This window comes from Marmota flaviventris, chromosome 2, assembly GCF_047511675.1.
Source record: "Marmota flaviventris isolate mMarFla1 chromosome 2, mMarFla1.hap1, whole genome shotgun sequence".
In the NCBI taxonomy this organism is placed as follows: Eukaryota; Metazoa; Chordata; class Mammalia; order Rodentia; family Sciuridae; genus Marmota; species Marmota flaviventris.
The window spans coordinates 90,219,241-90,237,958 of NC_092499.1; the positions used below are offsets into that span (position 1 = coordinate 90,219,241).

General features: G+C 37.5%; 1 protein-coding gene and 1 pseudogene across 1 annotated transcript in view; one reads left to right on the forward strand and one right to left on the reverse strand.

Annotated features, from left to right (window-relative positions):
• The window catches only part of Rtf1 (RTF1 homolog, Paf1/RNA polymerase II complex component), a 61,286-nt gene that overhangs the window by 17,381 nt on the left and 25,187 nt on the right, over positions 1-18,718 (forward strand). The window contains exons 2-3 of the mRNA XM_027925971.2: positions 1,513-1,623; positions 16,293-16,440. Coding sequence (XP_027781772.1) covers positions 1,513-1,623; positions 16,293-16,440 — 259 coding nt within the window. The remainder of the gene's footprint in view (positions 1-1,512; positions 1,624-16,292; positions 16,441-18,718) is intronic.
• LOC117794914 (translin-associated protein X pseudogene) lies at positions 14,926-16,019 on the reverse strand (annotated as a pseudogene).

Here is an 18,718-nt window from a genome sequence, read left to right on the forward strand (position 1 = left end):
TTCATTGTTAAGCCCTAGATTAAGCACCAGAAATATACAAATCTCCCTCTTTTTCTCTCTACCTCCTCACCACCCCCAGTCTCTTCCCCTCCACATACGAGTGTGTGTGTGTGTGTGTGTATTTTTTGTACTATGGATTGAACCCAGGGGTGCTCTGCCACAAAGCTACATCTTCATCCTTAGCCTTTTTAATTTTTTTTTTTGTTGTTGTTGTTTTCAATTTTGAAATAGGATTTAACTAAGTTGTTGAGGCTATCCTTGAATTCGAGATCCTCCTGCCTTAGCCTTCAGAGTCACTGGAATTATAGTTCCACCATGACTGGACAGAAGTATATACTTTTTTTTTTTTATGGTTTAAGCATTCAGAATATAAAATGACCTCATAAATGTACAGTTTGTGGGCTCTTTCTTTCTTTCTTTCTTCCCTCCCTCCCTCCCTCCTTTCTTTTCTTTTCCTTCCTTCCTCTCTCTCTCTCTCTCTCTCTCTCTCTCTCTCTCTCAATTGAATCCTGACATATTTTACCATAGAGCTACATTACTAGCCCTTTTTTATTTTTATATTTTAAAATATTTTTTAGTTGTCAATGGGCCTTTATTTTATTTATTTATATACAGTTTTGAGAATTGATTTATTTAATTTTTAGTTGTAGTTGCACACAATACCTTTATTTATGTGTGGTGCTGAGGACCAAACCCAGGGCCTCGCACATGCTAGGCGAGCACTATACCGCTGAGCCACAACCCCAGCCCCTAACACTGTAGTCCCTTTATTTTTTATCTTGAGACAGGGTCTTGCTAAGTTTCTGAGGCTGGCTGTGAATTTGTCAACCTCCTGAATGGCTGTGATAATAGGCATATGCCATTGCATCTGATGTTAAGCTTTTTTACAACAGCTTCACAAACACCAATTATACATGAAATATAATACAAAGGATCTTTGGAGTATTAGCTGTATTCCAGGTAAACAGCAAGCAAACTACCTTTGTAAACAGTTCTTATCAGTCCCTGAGAATCAATACTTCTGTAGTTTAGAGAGAAATCAGTGACAGTTTGGAGTAGCTTCTAATTCAGTTTTCTATTTCAGATATACTTTTCCCATGAAGAAGGAGTGGGCAGATTTTGAAAATATTTCTTCAGCACCTAGGAATACTGGCATTCAGTCCATTTGTATGTTAAAAGTCCTTATGATGATGTCCTTCAGTGGAAAGCACAAAGATGTAGAAGAGATTCAGGGAATGTGGGCTATTTATTTATTTGGTACTGGGGATTGAACCCAGAGAGCACTCAACCCTTGAGCCACATCCACAGCCTTTTTAAAATTTTTTATTTTGAGACAGGGTTTCTCTAAGTTGCTTAGGGCCTCACTAAGTTGCTGAAGCTGGCTTTGAACTTCGATCCTCTTGCCTCAGCCTCCAGAGTCATTGGGATTACAGGCAAATGCCACCATGCCCGGCCATTTTATTATTCTCTCTCTGTTGAACAAAACTGATGTGACTATTTCTGCCTTATTAGGAGCTATTGTCCCTGGCAAAAAGGAAGCGCAGTGACTCTGAGGAGAAGGAGCCGCCTGTGAGTCAACCTGCAGCATCTTCAGACTCAGAGACATCCGACAGTGATGACGAGGTGGGTGTTGAGGACTTAGGCCTGTGGGACTGGTGGATATTTGAGGGTCTCTGAGTTGGTGAATCCCGTGGCCTTGTTTCCTTAAAATAAGACCTAATAGCCTCATGACTATTGATTTAACCAAGCCACAATGTAAACATTTACCTGAAAAAGAAAGAAAGAAAGAAAGAAGACCTAATAGCCTAAGATCCTCAAAAACTTGTTAAGGAAAGAAAATTGTGTAAGGAAAGCTGTGAATTGTCATATATTCATCATATTTCTAGTTGCCAAGCAGGTACCTTTGCAAGACATTCCTTGCTATTGTTTCATCTCTTTCTAGCTTTATTGCAAAATAAGGACCAAAATTAGTTGTCTTCTTTTCTCCTTATTTATTTCTTTCTCTTTCTTTTTTTGTGGGGTTGGGGGATTATCTTTTAAATCCTACTTTCATGCGAGAAAAGAAATTCTATCAAGAATGCCATATTTTAATGAGAAATACTGTAGTGAGATGTAAAGATTTCTTTGTGAAGATTGATTTTATATCCCTCAGAATGATGATGTTAACTTTTAAAAAAGGAAAATCTAATGATTCCTTGTCTAAATCAATGTGACTTTCTCAAATTGCCCTCCAATAAAACAAGACCCTCAAAGATCCAGAATCCAAATGGAAGGCACTGTGAGGAGAAACGTGTTGAAACACTCCAAACATGTTCCTAGTTTGATTTAAAGTACTTTTTTCCCTCTTAGTAATTTCCTAGAGAGAGATTTATACCATTTCTATTTATCTTTTACCAGGCAGTCTTTTTGTCTTTTACTGTAAATAAATATATATTTATTTGGTACTGCAGATTGAACCCAGAGCCTCACACATGCTAAGCAGGTGCTCTATTTCTTAGGTATATCTCCACTTCTTAAAATTTTATTTTGAGATAGGGTCTCAGTAGATTGCTCAGGCTGGCCTCAAACTTGTGAGCCTCCTGAGCAGCTGGGATTACAGGTGTGAGCCACCAAGGTAGGCTAGGATAATAAATATTTTTTTGGTATTGGAATTGGAACCCAGGGGTATTCAGTCACTGAGCAACATCCCCAGCCCTTTTTATTTATTTATTTATTTATTTATTTGGTTAGTTAGTTAGTTAGTTATAGTTGTAGGTGGACAGCGTGCCTTTTTTTGTGTGTGGTGGTAAGGATCAAACCCAGTGCCTCACGCATCCTAGGCAAACGCTCTGCCACTGAGCTACAGCCCCAATCCTCTTTTTATTTTTTGAGACAGGGCCTTGCTAAGTTGTTGAGGCTAGCCTGAAACTTGTGATCTTCCTGCCTCAGCCTTCTGAGTCCCTGGGATTGCAGGTGTGTGCCAGCACTCCCAGCTAGACTAGGAGAATATTTTTAACAGTAAAAATGTTTATTTAATATCATGAAATACAATTAATAGATAAACAGTATTTACCAGTGCCCTGAATATGTAGATTGGGAATATTTGCATTCTGGTTGACTATAGTGATATTCTCTTAGTCTTAAATAATTTGCTAAAATGGCTTTTTATAGTAAGGATTAGGGAATGTTTATTCTTTTGCTTATTTTCAGTGGAGGACCTGTAATTCCCTTCAAATTAATAAAATAACCCAATATATTAGAAAAGCAGTAGAGTCTATGAAGTAATTTGTTTTATTGTTTGACTTTCTATTTTCTTTTTTTAAAATACAGAGATAATATAGGAAAATCTATTTTGTCATTAAATTTTTATTATTCAAAATAAATATTTTTACATAGGAAATTGATATTTAATTTGCATTCATGTTTGTATTTGTATCAATACAGGAAAATCTTGAAATTTTCTCTCCAACTGTTCCTGCAACTACTTCTAATTTTCACATTCAGAAGTTAACTGCTGTGGCTCTTCTTTCCTTCTATATTCTATTACTTTTTAATCTTTGCTATGTCTAGAATACCCTGTATTGAATTTGTGGTCTTTACAGTTCCTTAATATGAGCAGTAGAAATATCCTTGGAACTCTTTCATTCTCCACATTCCTATTGTTGGGTCAGAGTCCTAAGTAAGTATGCAGTACTGTTGGGATTCCTTTTCTCTGTGTTTTCAGATAGAGCCTTAGACTGGGCTCAATCATTCTTCCTGCTTCAGCCTTCCAAGTAGCTGGGACTGGAGGCATGTGCCACCAATCCTGGCTTTCCCTTTATCTTTTTTTTTGGGGGGGGTGGGTACCAGGGATTGAACTCAAGGGCACTCAACCACCGAGCCACATCCCCAGCACTTTATTATTTGAAGCAGGGTCTCACTAAATTAGGGCCTCATTAAATTCCTGAGGCTGGCTTTGAACTCCTGATCCTCTTGCCTCAGCTTCCTGAGGTGCTGGGATAATAGGTGTGTGTCACCACGCCCAGCCCCTGCATCTTTTTTTTTTGTACTGGGGAATTGAGCCCCTAGGTTTCATGCTCAGCATCATAAGAAAGAAAAATAATTTAAAATAATCTTTTTTAAAAAAACAATCCTACTAATCTTCCACTACGAAACTCAACCACTAAGCCACATCCCCAGCCCTATTTTTGTATTTTATTTAGAGACAGGGTCTCACTGAGTTGCTTAGCATCTCTCTTTTGCTGAGGCTGGCTTTGAACTCGCAATCCTCTTGTTTCAGCTTCCTGAGGTGTTTGAATTACAGGCATGCACCACTGTAATTTACTTGTGGCTCAGTGGTAGAACACTGGCCTAGCATGTGTGAGGCACTGGGTTCGATCCTCAGCACCACATAAAAATAAAATAAAGGTATTGTGTCTACCTACAACTAAAAAATATTTTTAAAAATAATAAAATAAGTTTAGAGTTTCCCCTGTTGCTTCCAGCTACCTAAGACAGAAAGTCTTCACCCTAGATTACTTCTCAGTTGTTAATGTGTTTAAAGGAAGAAAAAGGCTGACAGACTGGCTACATAAATGTAAGTGACTTTGCCCCTGAAAGGTTCTTAGCTCTTCTGCCCCTAGACCTACATTTTATTGTAGTTCTACTCTGCCCTATCTTAGGAATAGAGCCTCTGTATTGTGACCACTCTGAAAGATCATCTCTCTCTGACTCTGGCTACTACTAGCTTATTAGTAGCATAGAGCACTTCAGAGTTAGAGCAAATATTTCATTGTTTTGGACAATTAAAGAAAATAATTTAGTCTGGGTGCAATGGTACACATCTATAATCCCAGCTGCTTGAGAGGCTGAGGCAGGAGAGTCAAAGAGTTTGAGTCTACCCTGAGCAACTTAGGGGAGACCTTGCCTCAAAATATAATAAAAAGGGCTGGGGATGTATCTTACTGGTAGAGCACTTGCCTAGCATGTGCAAGACTCTGGGTTTAATCATAAGAACCCCCCCCTCCAAAAAAAAAAAAAAAAAAAAGGCCAGGGATGTGGCTTAGTGGTAGACTGCTTGCCTGGTATGCATGAGCCCCTGGGTTTCATCCTCAGCACCATAAGAAAGAAAAAGAACTTAAAAGAATCTTTTTTAAAAAACAATCTTACTAATCTTCCACTACGAAACTCAGTAATATTAACTCCAGGTTATGGATTCTGTAGGCTTTGTAGGTCGGATAGGGGACTTTTGAGAGATCCTTAGAATATGAAATTTGAGCTATCGGTTCTTGCCTTTTTTCCTCTTTCATAACGAATATTCAGACGTCTGTCTGTGGGGGAAAAATACGTACTGAAGTTAGTATACTGTGTTGTCTCATTTCTGCTTTGGTTTTTTATATTTATTACCTATAAATTATTTTAGAAAATTGGCTTTTGAAGTGACCATTGTCAGTCAGATGGAGCTTGCTTGTACCAGAAGCTATTCTGGAGTTTTAAGTATGCCATCTTTATGTTTGACATTAGTGAGCCATGAATATTAAGAATTATGTTGCCCCCTCAGATTTGCTAGGACAGAAAATTGGCCAACTAGTTAAAAAGTTAATGGGATAGTTTGTTCTATGGAGAAATTTTAGAGCAAGATGATAGCTAGCTAATTGATGGGAGGAGGGGAAACAGAAACTATGAAAGTTTCCTATACAGAAAAAAATGTACATATGGCATTGAACATTAAGTATAAGGTCCAGTTAATGAGAGAATAACTAGATGTTTCATATATAGGATCCTTGAAGGGGGCAAAAACCCCAACATTTAATGACAGAAAATATGGTTGTGTGTATACTTTGAGTAAACCGGTGATTCTTGAGGCATAGGTAAAAATAAACAAGGTTCTTATTTATTTATTTATTTACTTACTTACTTACTTATGGTGCTGGGGATTGAACCCAGGGCCTTGTGCATGCACTCTACCAACTGAGCTATCTCTCCAGCCCTCAAGGTTCTTTTTCTTTTTATTTATTTTTTTAAACATTTATTTTTTAGTTGGACACAACATCTTTATTTTACTTGTTTATTTTTGTATGTGGTGCTGAGGATAGAACCCAGGGTTTTGCATGTGCGAGGCGAGCACTCTACCGCTGAGCCACAACCCCAGCCCCAAGTTCTTTTTATAATATAGAGTCTACATGGATCAAGCCTGGAAAACTATGAAGTCTGCTTCTATGGTGAAAGGTGATAATGATGAGCTGGAGCATATAGAAATAGATAGCTGCCAGCTACATAAGAGTAAAAAGTACTTTGGATACCCCCGCAAAAAAAAAACAAAAAACAAAAAAAAACAACTTTTTTGTTGTTGTTCAGAACTGAATATAATAACTACATTAGTCAAAGTGAAGAAACTGCTGGAGTGCCCTCTGTCTAAGCAAGAATTATTTTAAAAGCTTCCCATATAGTCTTGTTTTCAATATTTTTGATAAATAAAAGGATTTGTTTCAACCCTGTAGTGCACCACTTGTCACACCTGTTTCTTCTTTCTTAGAACATTTCTCAGCCTTCCCCGTTTCTGTTGTGTCTCTACCTGCTTCTTCAAAGACTGATTTCTTCTTGCTATTCCTGTATTTCATTTTTTTCCACCTTGTTTCTTTTCTGAAGCCTCTTCCTTCTCTTTCTTATACTTTATCTGATCTTTCAGGCTCTCCCAGTTTGATTGACTTTTGCTCTGTTATTCACACTTTGTAATCTCTTGCTGACTCAATTATATTTATTGATAGAAAAAAGTAGAACACTGAGAAAGATTCAGCTTTTACTTATAAATTTATTTAGAGGGCTGGGGATGTGGCTCAAGCGGTAGCGCGCTCGCCTGGCATGCGTGCGGCCCGGGTTCGATCCTCAACACCACATACAGACAAAGATGTTGTGTCTGCCGAAAACTAAAAAATAAATATTAAAAAATTCTCTCTCTCTCTCTCTCTTTAAATAAATACGTAGATTTATTTAGAAAAAACTTTTCCAGGAAGTTGGCTTGATATCTAAGAGCATGATACTTTAGAGATAATACATACTTATCACATGCTTCCATTGAAGACCTTCACTGTTCAGCCAGGTGCATGGCACACATGTAATCCCAGCAACTCTGCCTGCTAAGTCAGGAGATTGCCAAATTCCAGGTCAGCCTGAGCAATTTAGCAAGACCTTGTCTCAAAATAAAATAGAATGGCCTTTTTTTCCCCTAGTAAGAAAAAGAAAAGAAAAAAGACCTTCACTGTTTTGCTAATGTTTTTCTGTTTGTACATTGGTTTAGTAAACTTTTCATACACATACACATCTAGAACAAGATTTTCCACATAGATGGAATCCCAGTACTAAAACTATGCTATATTTGAAAATTTTTTTGATAAATGTTATTTTATATAGTTTCTGGTTGAAATTTAAATCTACAACTAGGTGTGACAAGTGATGCACTACAGGGTTGAAATGAATCCTTTTATTTCTCAAAAACATTGAAAACAAGACTATATGTGAATGGCAGTTTTATTTTTTGTTTGTTTGGTACTAGGAATTGAACCCGGGGGTGCTTATCACTGAGTCACATCTGCAGCCCTTTTTACCTTTTTTTTTTTATTGTTTAGTTGTCAATGGACCTTTATTTTATTTATTTACTTGCGGTGCTGAGAATAGAACCCAGTGCCTCACACATGCTAGGCAAGTGCTCTACCACTGAGCCACAACCCCAGTCCCCTTTTTGCTTTTTTTTAGTTGTTGATTGGTCTTTATTTTAGTTATTTATACATGGTGCTGGGACCCGAACCCAGTGCCTCACACTGCTAGGCAAGTGCTCTACCACTGAGCCACAACCTCAGCCCCCACTTTTTACTTTTTATTTTGAGACAGGGCCCCACTAAGTTGCTGAGGTTAGCCTTGAAGTTGCAATCTTCCTGCCTCAGTTTCTTGAGCTGCTGGGATTACAGGTATGTGCCACCATGCCTGGCTGAATGGCAGTTCTTGTATTGGGAAAGAATGCCTTCCAAAATATTAGGCTGTGAGGTACTTCTTTCTTAGAGCTTTTCTTTCTCTTCCAGGACTGTTAGGTGAGAAGTGCTCATCTTTTGGTAATCTGCCCTACTTCCAGCTTTTCCTACATTTGATTTGCTCTGGGGTCAGGAAACCAGAGGATCTAGTAGAATTTAGATTGGAATATCCTGCTTTAGTACTTGAACTTAGGACAGTTATTAGAATTGCTCGTAAGCCTTGTTTATGCAGTACTTTTTGGCTGTTGGCGAGGTAGACAACCATACTGTAGCATCTAATTTATCTAGACAGTTAAAATCTCAACATAAGGGACTGGAGATGTGGCTCAAGCGGTAGCGCGCACGCCTGGCATGCGTGCGGCCCGGGTTCGATCCTCAGCACCACATACAAACAAAGATGTTGTGTCCGCCAAAAACTAAAAAATAAATATTAAAAAATTCTAAAAAAAAAATTTCAACACAAGAATTTGAAATAATGGAGTGATTTTCACGGACCATTTGCTCAAATTTGTTTACAACCAATTCTGACACTTTCTCAAGGGGAGTGTAATGTTATATTTTACATTTCTTTGTTATGTCTTCTTTTTTGTTGTTTGTTTGTTTATCTTTTGGTGCCTGGGATTTAACCCAGGGGTGCTCTACCACTGAGCTACATCTCCTACCCTTTTGTTTGTTTGTTTGTTTTATTTTGAGTCAGGGTCTCACTGAGTTACTAGGGCCTTGTTAAGTTGGTGAGGCTGGTCTTGAACTTGTGAGCCTCTTGCCTTAGTCTCCTGAGTAGCTGAGTTTACAGGTATGTGACACTGCACCTGGCTCATTTCACATATAAATTCAATTCAGAGTAACTGCGTAGAAATGATTTCTACTCTTCTAAGACCTAGGAATATGGGTATTCCTTACCCATTAGATATAAATCTTCAAGTTTTTTGTTTTCTTCCTCCAGGATGCTCATTGTACTCAGGATCTCAATGCCACCCAAGTCCAAAGGCAACCAGTTTGTTTTGTTTTTATTCTTTTTAGATATACATGACAGGAGAGTGTGTTTCCACATATTATGCATTACATGGATTATAACTTATTCTAATGAGGATCCCATTTTTATGCTTGTACATAGGTGGAGTTTCACTGGTGGTGTATTTCATATGTGAACATAGGGAAGTTATGTCCCAATCATTCCACTGTCTTTCCTATTCCCACCCCCGTACCCCAAGCCAACTACTTTCATCCCATGTTCCATCCCATCTTTTATCTGAATGCCAGCAACTTCCTAGAATGGGAACTGCTTTGTAACATCCCCACACACACAGGGTGGCACAGAGTTTTGTAGCACACACCTACCTGTATTATTAGATAATAAAACAGCTAATCTGTTACAATTTACTAGATAAGAAAACATCTTCCAGGTTCTTTTTTAGGCTTTCCTCCCTGCATATTTACATAATACTTGTCTGGGGTTGTGTGAAGCTTGCATACATTTATGCTTAGGAAAGCAGAATGTCAATGTGTCTGATACCCTTTCCCAAGTTGTTTTTGAGCAGCTCTTTGGGGGATGCTCTGGCCTCTGTACCTGGAGTTCAGATGCAGACCAGTAGGGTACTCTATTCTCACCTTAAAAGGTTACATCTGAACTTGCCTTTCAGTACAGCCCACATTTCCTCTAATCCCTCCTGGATGGAGAGAGCACATGAGCATTCATTTAATACTGTTCTTTACTCTTTAGACTCCATTTACTACTCTGACAATGAAAGAAATCATTTTCCCTCTTTTTGTTGTTGTTGTGTTCCTCTTAGTTGTAGATGGACGCAATTCCTTTTATTTTAATTGTTTATTTTTATGTGATGCTGAGGATTGAACTCTGTGCCTCACACATGCTAGGGAAGCGCTCTACCACTGAGTTACAACTCCAGTCTTTCCCACTGTCTTAGAGTCACCAGAATAGGTTTTGCAAGACTTTGTGCTCTTAGAAGAGGTATTGGGGAAATATTTAAAATATGTGATTAGACCAAAAACATTCTAGAATTTCTGGTTTACAAAAGTAAATGTAGGGGCTGGGGTTGTGGCTCAGATTTAGAGTGCTATATTGTGTCCACCTATAACTAAAAATAAAATATTAGGGAAAAATGTAAATGTAAAATATTATAACTGTGATTTATTCTCCAAGGAGAAAAAAATCTATGAATAATTATTGGGACCGATTTGAGTCTCTTTCTTGGAATTATATAAGAATAATAAGACTCACCTCCACATTGCAAGTGATCATTGTCTTTGGGTAGTAGAAATACAGATTTAAATTTTTTTTTTTTTTTTAACTTTTGCAGTGCTAGGCATAGAACCTAAGTCCTTGTACATGATAGGCAAGCGCTGTACTATTGACTCCATCCCCAGCCTCAGAAATTTTTTAAAAAGTTGTGGTTATTTTAAAATGGGTCTTGCTGTGTTGCCTAGGCTATCTCCAAACTTCCAGGCTCAAATGATCCTCCTGCCTCAGCCTCCAGAGTAGTTGGGGTTATAGATGTGTGCTGCCACACCTGGCTAAAATTCTTCTTCTTCTTTTTTTTTTAAATATTTATTTTTTAGTTGTAGTTGGGCACAATACCTTTATTTTATTTATTTATTTTCTTATGTGGGGCTGAGGATCGAACCCAGGGCCTCTGAAGCTGAGCCACAAACACAGCCCTAAAATTCTATTTTTAAAAGTAAATTCATCTACATTATAATGCCCCTAAAACATTACCACATATTGGAGAATTAGTAGAATTTAGATTGGAATTTAGATTGTTTGCATTTGACTTCATACACCTCCCTCCCAACCCCCAGTCAGCTTCATGGGAGGTAAGACAACTTTGTCACCTTACTATTTTCGAAAATTGCCAAAAGAAAAATAAACAAATACTCTTCTCACATTCAGGATTAGCTCCTTTTAAATGACAGCATTTTTCTTCTATTTTTAACCTTTGCTTTTTCTCCCTCCCTTGCAAGGGATAAACATTGTAGACTGCAAATGAGTGACAGTTGCTAAGATGAGACTGTGGCAGATTGAAGCAGACAGAGGGTAGTTGATAAGGAAGCCAGATAGCTTCCTAGCACCTCCTAAATTGGATTTACTTGTATAACTTCACATTTAGATCGTTTTTGCTCTCATAAACACTTTTTTTTTTTTTTACCCCCTAGGGACTCCACAGAGTTTGGCTGTATTGCATATGAGAAACCCAAACCTGTAGACAAAAATAAACCTAGCCACTCTGACATACATGTGACCCTGATAGCTCAACCTTTTGCTCTCAACCTCTTCATATTCCTATTGGGTAGAAGTTCCATACTCTGTTTGGAAAAGGTGGGTCATGGCCATTTTTATAACCAAGAAACAAATACTGAGTATTATGTATATGGTTGTACTATTTCTTGTAAAAGAACCAATGTCGAAGATATCTAATACATTATTGACTCTAGTAATATCTGTATTATGAGCATAACAATTAAAATAACTAAATTAAAACTAGAATCAAAAGATTAAAATAACACCCTTTTTACAATATTTTATCAAGGTAAACAAAGACTGTGGCTTTGTTTATTTGTTTTGTTTTGTTTGTTTTGGTACTAGTAATTGAACCCAGGAGCACTTTACCACTATGCTACACCTATGCTACACCCCTACCTTTTTTGGTACTGGGGATTGAACTCAGGGACACTTAACCACGAGCCACATTTTCAGACCTTTTTTATATTTTAGAGACAGAGTCTTGCTGAGTTGCTTAGGGCCTCACTAAATTGCTGAGGCTGGCTTTGAACTCATGCCTCCTGTCTCAGCCTCCTAAGCAGCTGGGATTCCAGACTGTGGTTCTTTTTTTTCCAGGGAGGGGGGTGCTGGGGATTGAACTCAGGGGCACTGAACCACTGAATCAAATCCCTAGCCCTATTTTGTATTTAATTTAAACCTCAGGGTTTCACTGAGTTGCTTAGCTTAGCTGTTGTTGAGGCTGGCTTTGAATTCGCGATCTTCCTGCCTCAGTCTCCCAAACCTCTGGGATAGACTCTGGTTCTTAAGAATAGCTCCTATGCCTAGGTCTCCCCAGTCCAAGAAAAGGCCCCAAATAAATTTTCTTCTGATCTTAACTACTATGAAATAGGAAGTTTATTTATTTATTTATTTAAAGATTTTTTTGTTGTTGTTGCCAATGGTTTTTTTTTAATCCTTTATTTATTTATGTACATGTGGTGCTTAGGATTGAACCCAGGGCCTACACATGCCAGGCAAGCGCTATACCACAGAGCCACAATCCCAACCCAAGGAGGTTAGTTTATCATCCCATTACAATAGGAGCAAAAACTGTACTTTTTTAACATAGAAAGTATTTTTCACCAAAAATTATTGTAAATCAGGAGAAGTGCTGGGCATGGTGGTATATACCTATAATCCCAGCTACCGGGGAGACTGACGCAAGTTTAAGACCAGCAGCTTATCAAGACCGTCAAAATAAAGAATTAAAGACTGGGAATGTAGCTCAGTGCTAAAGCATCCCTGGGTTCAATCCCTAGTACAATAAATAATAAATAACATATCAAAGGAGATATGGTTTAATATAGTACTAGGAATTGAACCCAGAGCCTAGCACATGCCAGGCAAGAAAGAGCTCTCCCACTGAGGTACATCCTTAGCATCATTCATTTAAGTAAGAGATACACACATTTTTTAGTTGTCAATGGATTTTTTTTTATCTTTTATTTATTTATGTACATGTGGTGCTGAAGATTGAACCCAGGGCCTACACATGCCAGGTACATCCTTAGCATCATACATTTAAGTAAGAGATACACACATTTTTTTAGATAATGTGTTGTGACTCAGTATAATATTGCTTGTTCAATTCTCAGCACTACATATAAATGAATGAATAGAATAAAGCCCATCAACAACTAAAATATTAAAAAAGAGCACATATGTATATATAAAAAAGATATACACACATATACTTAATGATCTACTTTACTTCCTGCTTTCTTAGAGTTATTGCCAGTACTACCATCCGTGTCCAAAAGTGGCTCTTAACCTTTCTCAGTGCATTTTGCAGTTTTCTCCTGGGCACAAGCTTCTTTCCCCGCCTTTCTGAGGCCCACCTCATCACTAAATCATTCTCTATGTACTGAAACCCTGACATACCAGCCCTTAGCAGTTAATGCGATCTCTACCACAGAAAACACCAGAAGCTGTTTTCTCTCACTTGTTTGTCTTGCCATAAAGTTAGTATCTTTGTTTTTCTGTTGCAACAGAAACTACATTAATTCGATTTTATATTTTATCTAAATGTTCTATTACTAAGAAATTCCATTACTAAGAAATTTATAACTAGTAGTTATAAAAAACAAACTTTTTAAAATTGTTTCTTTTTAAAAAAAGTATTTTAATATTTTATTCAAAAGACTTGTTTTAAACATCTATAAAACATTCACTGATTTATTAATGTATCAGGCATGTCTGTGTTTTGTTTTCCTTTAGGTAATATTTTTGAAAAGTTACATTGTCCAAGAATGAACTCTTATAAACAGAAGTAATCTTTCCAAAAGTAAAAATCTAGATTCTCAAAACTCACAAAATCAATTGATTTGGGGGCTGGGGCTGTAGCTCAGTGGTAGAGCACTTGCCTAGCATGTGTGAAGCACTGGGTTCAATCCTCAGCACCACATAAAAGTAAATTAAAAAAAAAAAATTAAGCTCTCATGTCCATCTACAACTAAAAATATATTTTTAAAAAATCAATTTGTTTGGGACTATCTGTCATCCAGTAAGTACTGTCTGTCATGCTCAAGTCAGCTTCATATTATAAGTAATAATCTGTAGCTAGTTTTAGTAGGCAAGTTCATTTCTAAAGAGTGCTAAAGACTGTTACTCTTAATTGTATGACCAGTTGTCTTATTGCTGAATTCTATATCATACAATTTTTTGGCAACTTTATAAATACTCCAGACCTACTATAAAGGTTTGGATTAACTTAGTATATCAAAATTTCAAAATGCTAGAATAGAAAAGCCTTCAAGCATGCCTAATAAAAATGGTAAGGGGGGAAATACTGCTAAATAATTAATACTAAAATCTTTCAGTTATGTACAAGTACATAATTCAACTCAACTTTACCAGTGAAAACATTAAAATGTTAGCTCCAATTCCCCTTCAGAGATTAACCACTGACTTACATCTTAGCCCTTTTTATTTTCTATTTTGAGACAGGGTCTCAATAAGTTGCTTAGGGCCTTGCTAAATTATTGAAGCTGGCTTTGAACTTTCGATCCTCCTTTCTCAACCTCCAGAGCTACTGGGATTACAAGTATTGATAGTTAATTTTCAATTCTTGTTCTATGGATTAAGTCAATTCTGGGGGTGTACAATACATTGCCAAGAAATTTAGACAGGAAGCTTAGGTCCAGAAGTTTAATTAAGAAATCTTTTCTATATATAACAAAAATCACCAACTGAAATTGCTTCCATTAAAAATTATTACTCCAAAATTCATACAAAATAAATTAAATACGTTATAGGAGAAATCTCAGTTTGAAGCATGTTCACATAACACAGATAAATGATAAAGGTTAACCAGCAAAACTCCTCAAATAGGCATATATATAAACACTTATATATGCACACTTCTGTGAATAAAAAGAATCAATTGACCAGGTGCAGTGGCACACGTTTGTAGTCCCAGCGGCTAGGGAGGCTGAGGCAAGAAGATCTTGAGTTCAAAGCCAGCCTCAGCAAAAGCAAGGCACTAAGCAACTCAGTGAGACACCCTGTCTGTAAATAAAATACAAAAAAGGGCTAGGGAGATGGCTTAGTGGTTGAGTGAACCTGAGATCAACCCCCAGTACCCGCCCCCCCCAAAAAAGAATTAATTCATTTGATAATTTCATGTACAGCTTGTATACAATTTAAGAGAAATACAACTGAATGTTTCTATGTAAATGCTGCAATAAATTCAAATGAAATGCTGAGTAACTGTCTTACAAACTCGTCTATCTCCAGATGATAGCCAGTGATGTTATAGGAAATGCCCTCTTCCTGAACAATCATTTCTGTTTTAACTGGGAGCACATCTTCCAGCATGTGCTTAGGATCTCTGAACCCTGGACTTTTCAGAACATAACAAGCAATCTCAACTTTGACCAGACCTTGTTTTATGGTATACAGCTTCTTAGAGACCTTGTAATACTGAATGTTTGCCAATGAAGGAAAACCCATCCTAAACCTGGCTTAAAAAACAATTTCACTTCAAAGGGAGGGTGGTTTGTTTGTTTGTTTCTTTCTTTCTTTCTCTCTCTTTTTCTCTGTCTCTTTCTTTCTTTCTTTCTTTTTGTGTGGTGTGCTGGGAACCCACACCAGGGCCTTGTGCATTCGAGGCAAGCATTTTCCCAACTGAGCTATATTCTCAGCCCAAAGGGAGTGTTGAGTCCCCATTCCCCACACTGTTAATACACATTTGCTTCAACTCTCCAGTTAAACCAGCCACTCCCAGAAGGTAAATGGGTGACTTAAGTCTCCAAGTGACATATCCTGTGCATCAGAGGAGGGAGTCTTGTTTTCTTTCCCATTATCCTTTGTTGTAAAAACCAATTGTTTAATAATTTCATCCATACTGACTAATGATTGTGTTTTGATGAAGTGTTGGAAAGAGATAGCACATATTCCTACAGTCCTGAGTGACAGCTAAGTGGAACTGATCTCCTGATAGCTCTTGGGCTACCTGTCATATTTTTTGTCTGATACCATCTAATATAATTTAGGATTTAGTCAATATTACTTCCATTATCAGGAGCACTTGTAATCCTATGGAGGAGAACAATCGTCCTCTTATGTTCAATAGTTATATCCCAACCAAATTTCACAAATCTCTCATGTTTGTCATGCCTTACATCCAATTCCTGCTGAAATGACTTGAAGGCCAGCATCATGGGTGAAGGTAAACTAACATCCTTCCCCTCCCTTTGGTTGTACAGGGAAGTTGTTGTGTTTCTTCTTCTGAAACCTCTCCATTCTTCTTTGCTGCTCATATTGGATGACCTTTGCTGAGACATACAGAGACTGGAGGCTGCAGAGCGCAGCTCAGTACCAGTTGAGGCAGCCACCTGAGTGGCCAACTGACCTAAAAGTGTATCTTTCATCATATAAAGTGTATATTTGGGAGTGGGTTCAAAGTTGTAGAAATTCTTGGAATCATTTTGTTGAAAATCAAATAGTCTTAATTCTCTTGAATCGTTCAGCTTTTTTTTCTCCATAAAGTTCCTATTTCAGTTTTCCTTTTTCTTTTTTTTTTTTCCTTGTAGTGGACATTTGGGAGTAATAAAAACAAGAAGAAAGGAAAAGGCCGAAAAATAGAGAAGAAAGGAACCATGAAGAAACAAGCAAATAAAACTGCCTCCTCGGGCAGTTCAGACAAAGACAGTTCTGCTGAGAGCTCAGCACCTGAGGAAGGTGAGCCAAGTACCCAGACCTGGCGGGTGAATTTCTCGTCTTGTCAGGTTGGAGAGAGAGGCAGAAGTGGAGAAGAAAGCAGCCCACATTATAGCTTGATCTCTGCCTTTAGAACAGTAGTCCTTAGCTTTTTCAGTGGTCATGGATCCTTTGAGAATCTGAAAAAAAAAGCAAGAAAAATCATGCATTTCCCGAAGGAAGGGTGAGAACCTGGGAACCCAACCAAGGAACCCAGGAGGAGTAGGTGTCCCTGTATTAGTCTCCACTCACTTTATCCTGGGTGTCTTCTTTTTTTGTCTGTGGAGGGAAATCCTTGAATCAGATGGAAAACTTAGAAGAAATATTCTATTTTTTTGTTGTTGTTGTTACCAGGGATATGACTCGGGCACTCAACCACTGAGCCCCATCCCCAGCACAATTTTGTATTTTATTAGAGACAGGGTCTCACTGAGTTGCTTAGCGCCTTGCCATTGCTGAGGCTGGCTTTAAACTCTCAATCCTCCCGTCTCAGCCTCCAGAGCTGCTGGGATTACAGGTGTGCGCCACCACTCCCAGAGAAGAAATATTCTTTTCTTAAACAATTCCAGAACTTTTCGATAACACTAGTTTAACAACTAACTTGTTCCAGGACTAGAATAATAAACCTTAAGTTGTTTTGAAAAAGTAAGTTTCACTTACAAACAGCCTGGTATAAAATTGGTCTAACCTGGTTTTAAGTCTCCATGTCTGTCAACGTTAGCTCAAATTGAATCAAGCCACGATTCTTGTTAAATGGCTGATTTTAACTTAATATTCATTAATAATATATATTGACTTTTTACATGCCACCCTTTGTCCTTTCAAGATCCAGTGTTGGGCTGGGGTTGTGGCTTAGTGGTAGAGCACTCGCCTAGCACGTGCGAGGCCCTGGGTTCAATCCTCAGCACCACATAAAAATAAATAAATAAAACAAAGGTATTGTGTCTAACTACAACTAAAAAATAAGTATTTTTTTAAAATACCAGCTAATAAATGTAGAAGAAATTATAGGGTTAGAAAAATCTTCATTTTTTTTCATCCACAATAATAATTGTTAATATAATATGGAACAAGATGTTTTTACAGTCTAAAAGAATCTTCCTATACATACTAACTATAAAGGGAAAAAGGTTCTTGTACAGAGAGGAAATATGAGAAACACCACCTTAACCAAGTAATACAAATTAACAGTAATGATACAAACAGATGCTAAATGCTTTTTTTGAGGTTGGTGGGGTTTTTTTTTTGTTGTTGTTGTTTTGTAGTAGGACTTGAACCCAGGGGCATTTTAACACTGAGTTACATCCCTAGTCCTACTTATTCTTTATTTTGAGACAAGGTCTCGCTGAATTGCTAAGGCTAGCATTGAACTTGTGATCCTTCTATCTCAGCCACTGGAATTGCTGGGATTACAGATGTGCACCACTGTGCCTGGCTGGATGTTAGATGCTCTCTGATGTAACACAATCATTTAGCAAGTATTCTTGCCAAAAATTCATAACCTAAATTGTTTCTTGGCAAACCAAATCAAATTAGGAGACCTTTGATAACTGTTGTTCTCAGTTTCTCAGTTACACTAGTTGCATTTCAGTTGCTCATTAGCCACTTGTATTGGCTACTGTTCAGGTAGAGAATATTTTCATCACTACCTTACAAAATTCTATTAGACAATTTTGTGGACTTAAACTCTTCAAAAATTCAAAGGCTTGAAAGACAAAGGCTGGTCCAAACCAGGCATGATGTAGTCCTAGATTGGATTCTGGCTCAAGTGATCTCCTGCCTAAGGTGAGGAGTTTGGGCCAACCTGGACAACATCACAAGATCCCATCTCATTAAAAAAAAAAAAAGAAATTAGCTAGGATTGTAGGTAAGTACGCTTATAATCATGGCTACTCAGGAGGCTGAAGCAGGAGGACCACAGGTTTAAGGCCAGCCTGGGCAACAAAGTAAGATTCTGTCTCAAAAAAAAAACAAAAAACCACAAACAAAAAAAGGACTGGGGATGTAGCTCAGTGGTAGAGCTCTTGCCTAGCTGCATGAAGTTCTGGGGTTAATCCCTAATAACACCTGAAAAATAATTAATTCATTTTTTTTTAATAAAGAAAGGTAGGTCCAGATTAAATTATATTAGAGACATGGTAACCAATGTGTGATCTCAGATTGGACCCTACTTTGTATAAAAAGTGACTATTAAGTTCAGTAGTAAAACAATTGGTGAAATTTAAGTACTAACTGTACATTATATGATGGAATTGCATCA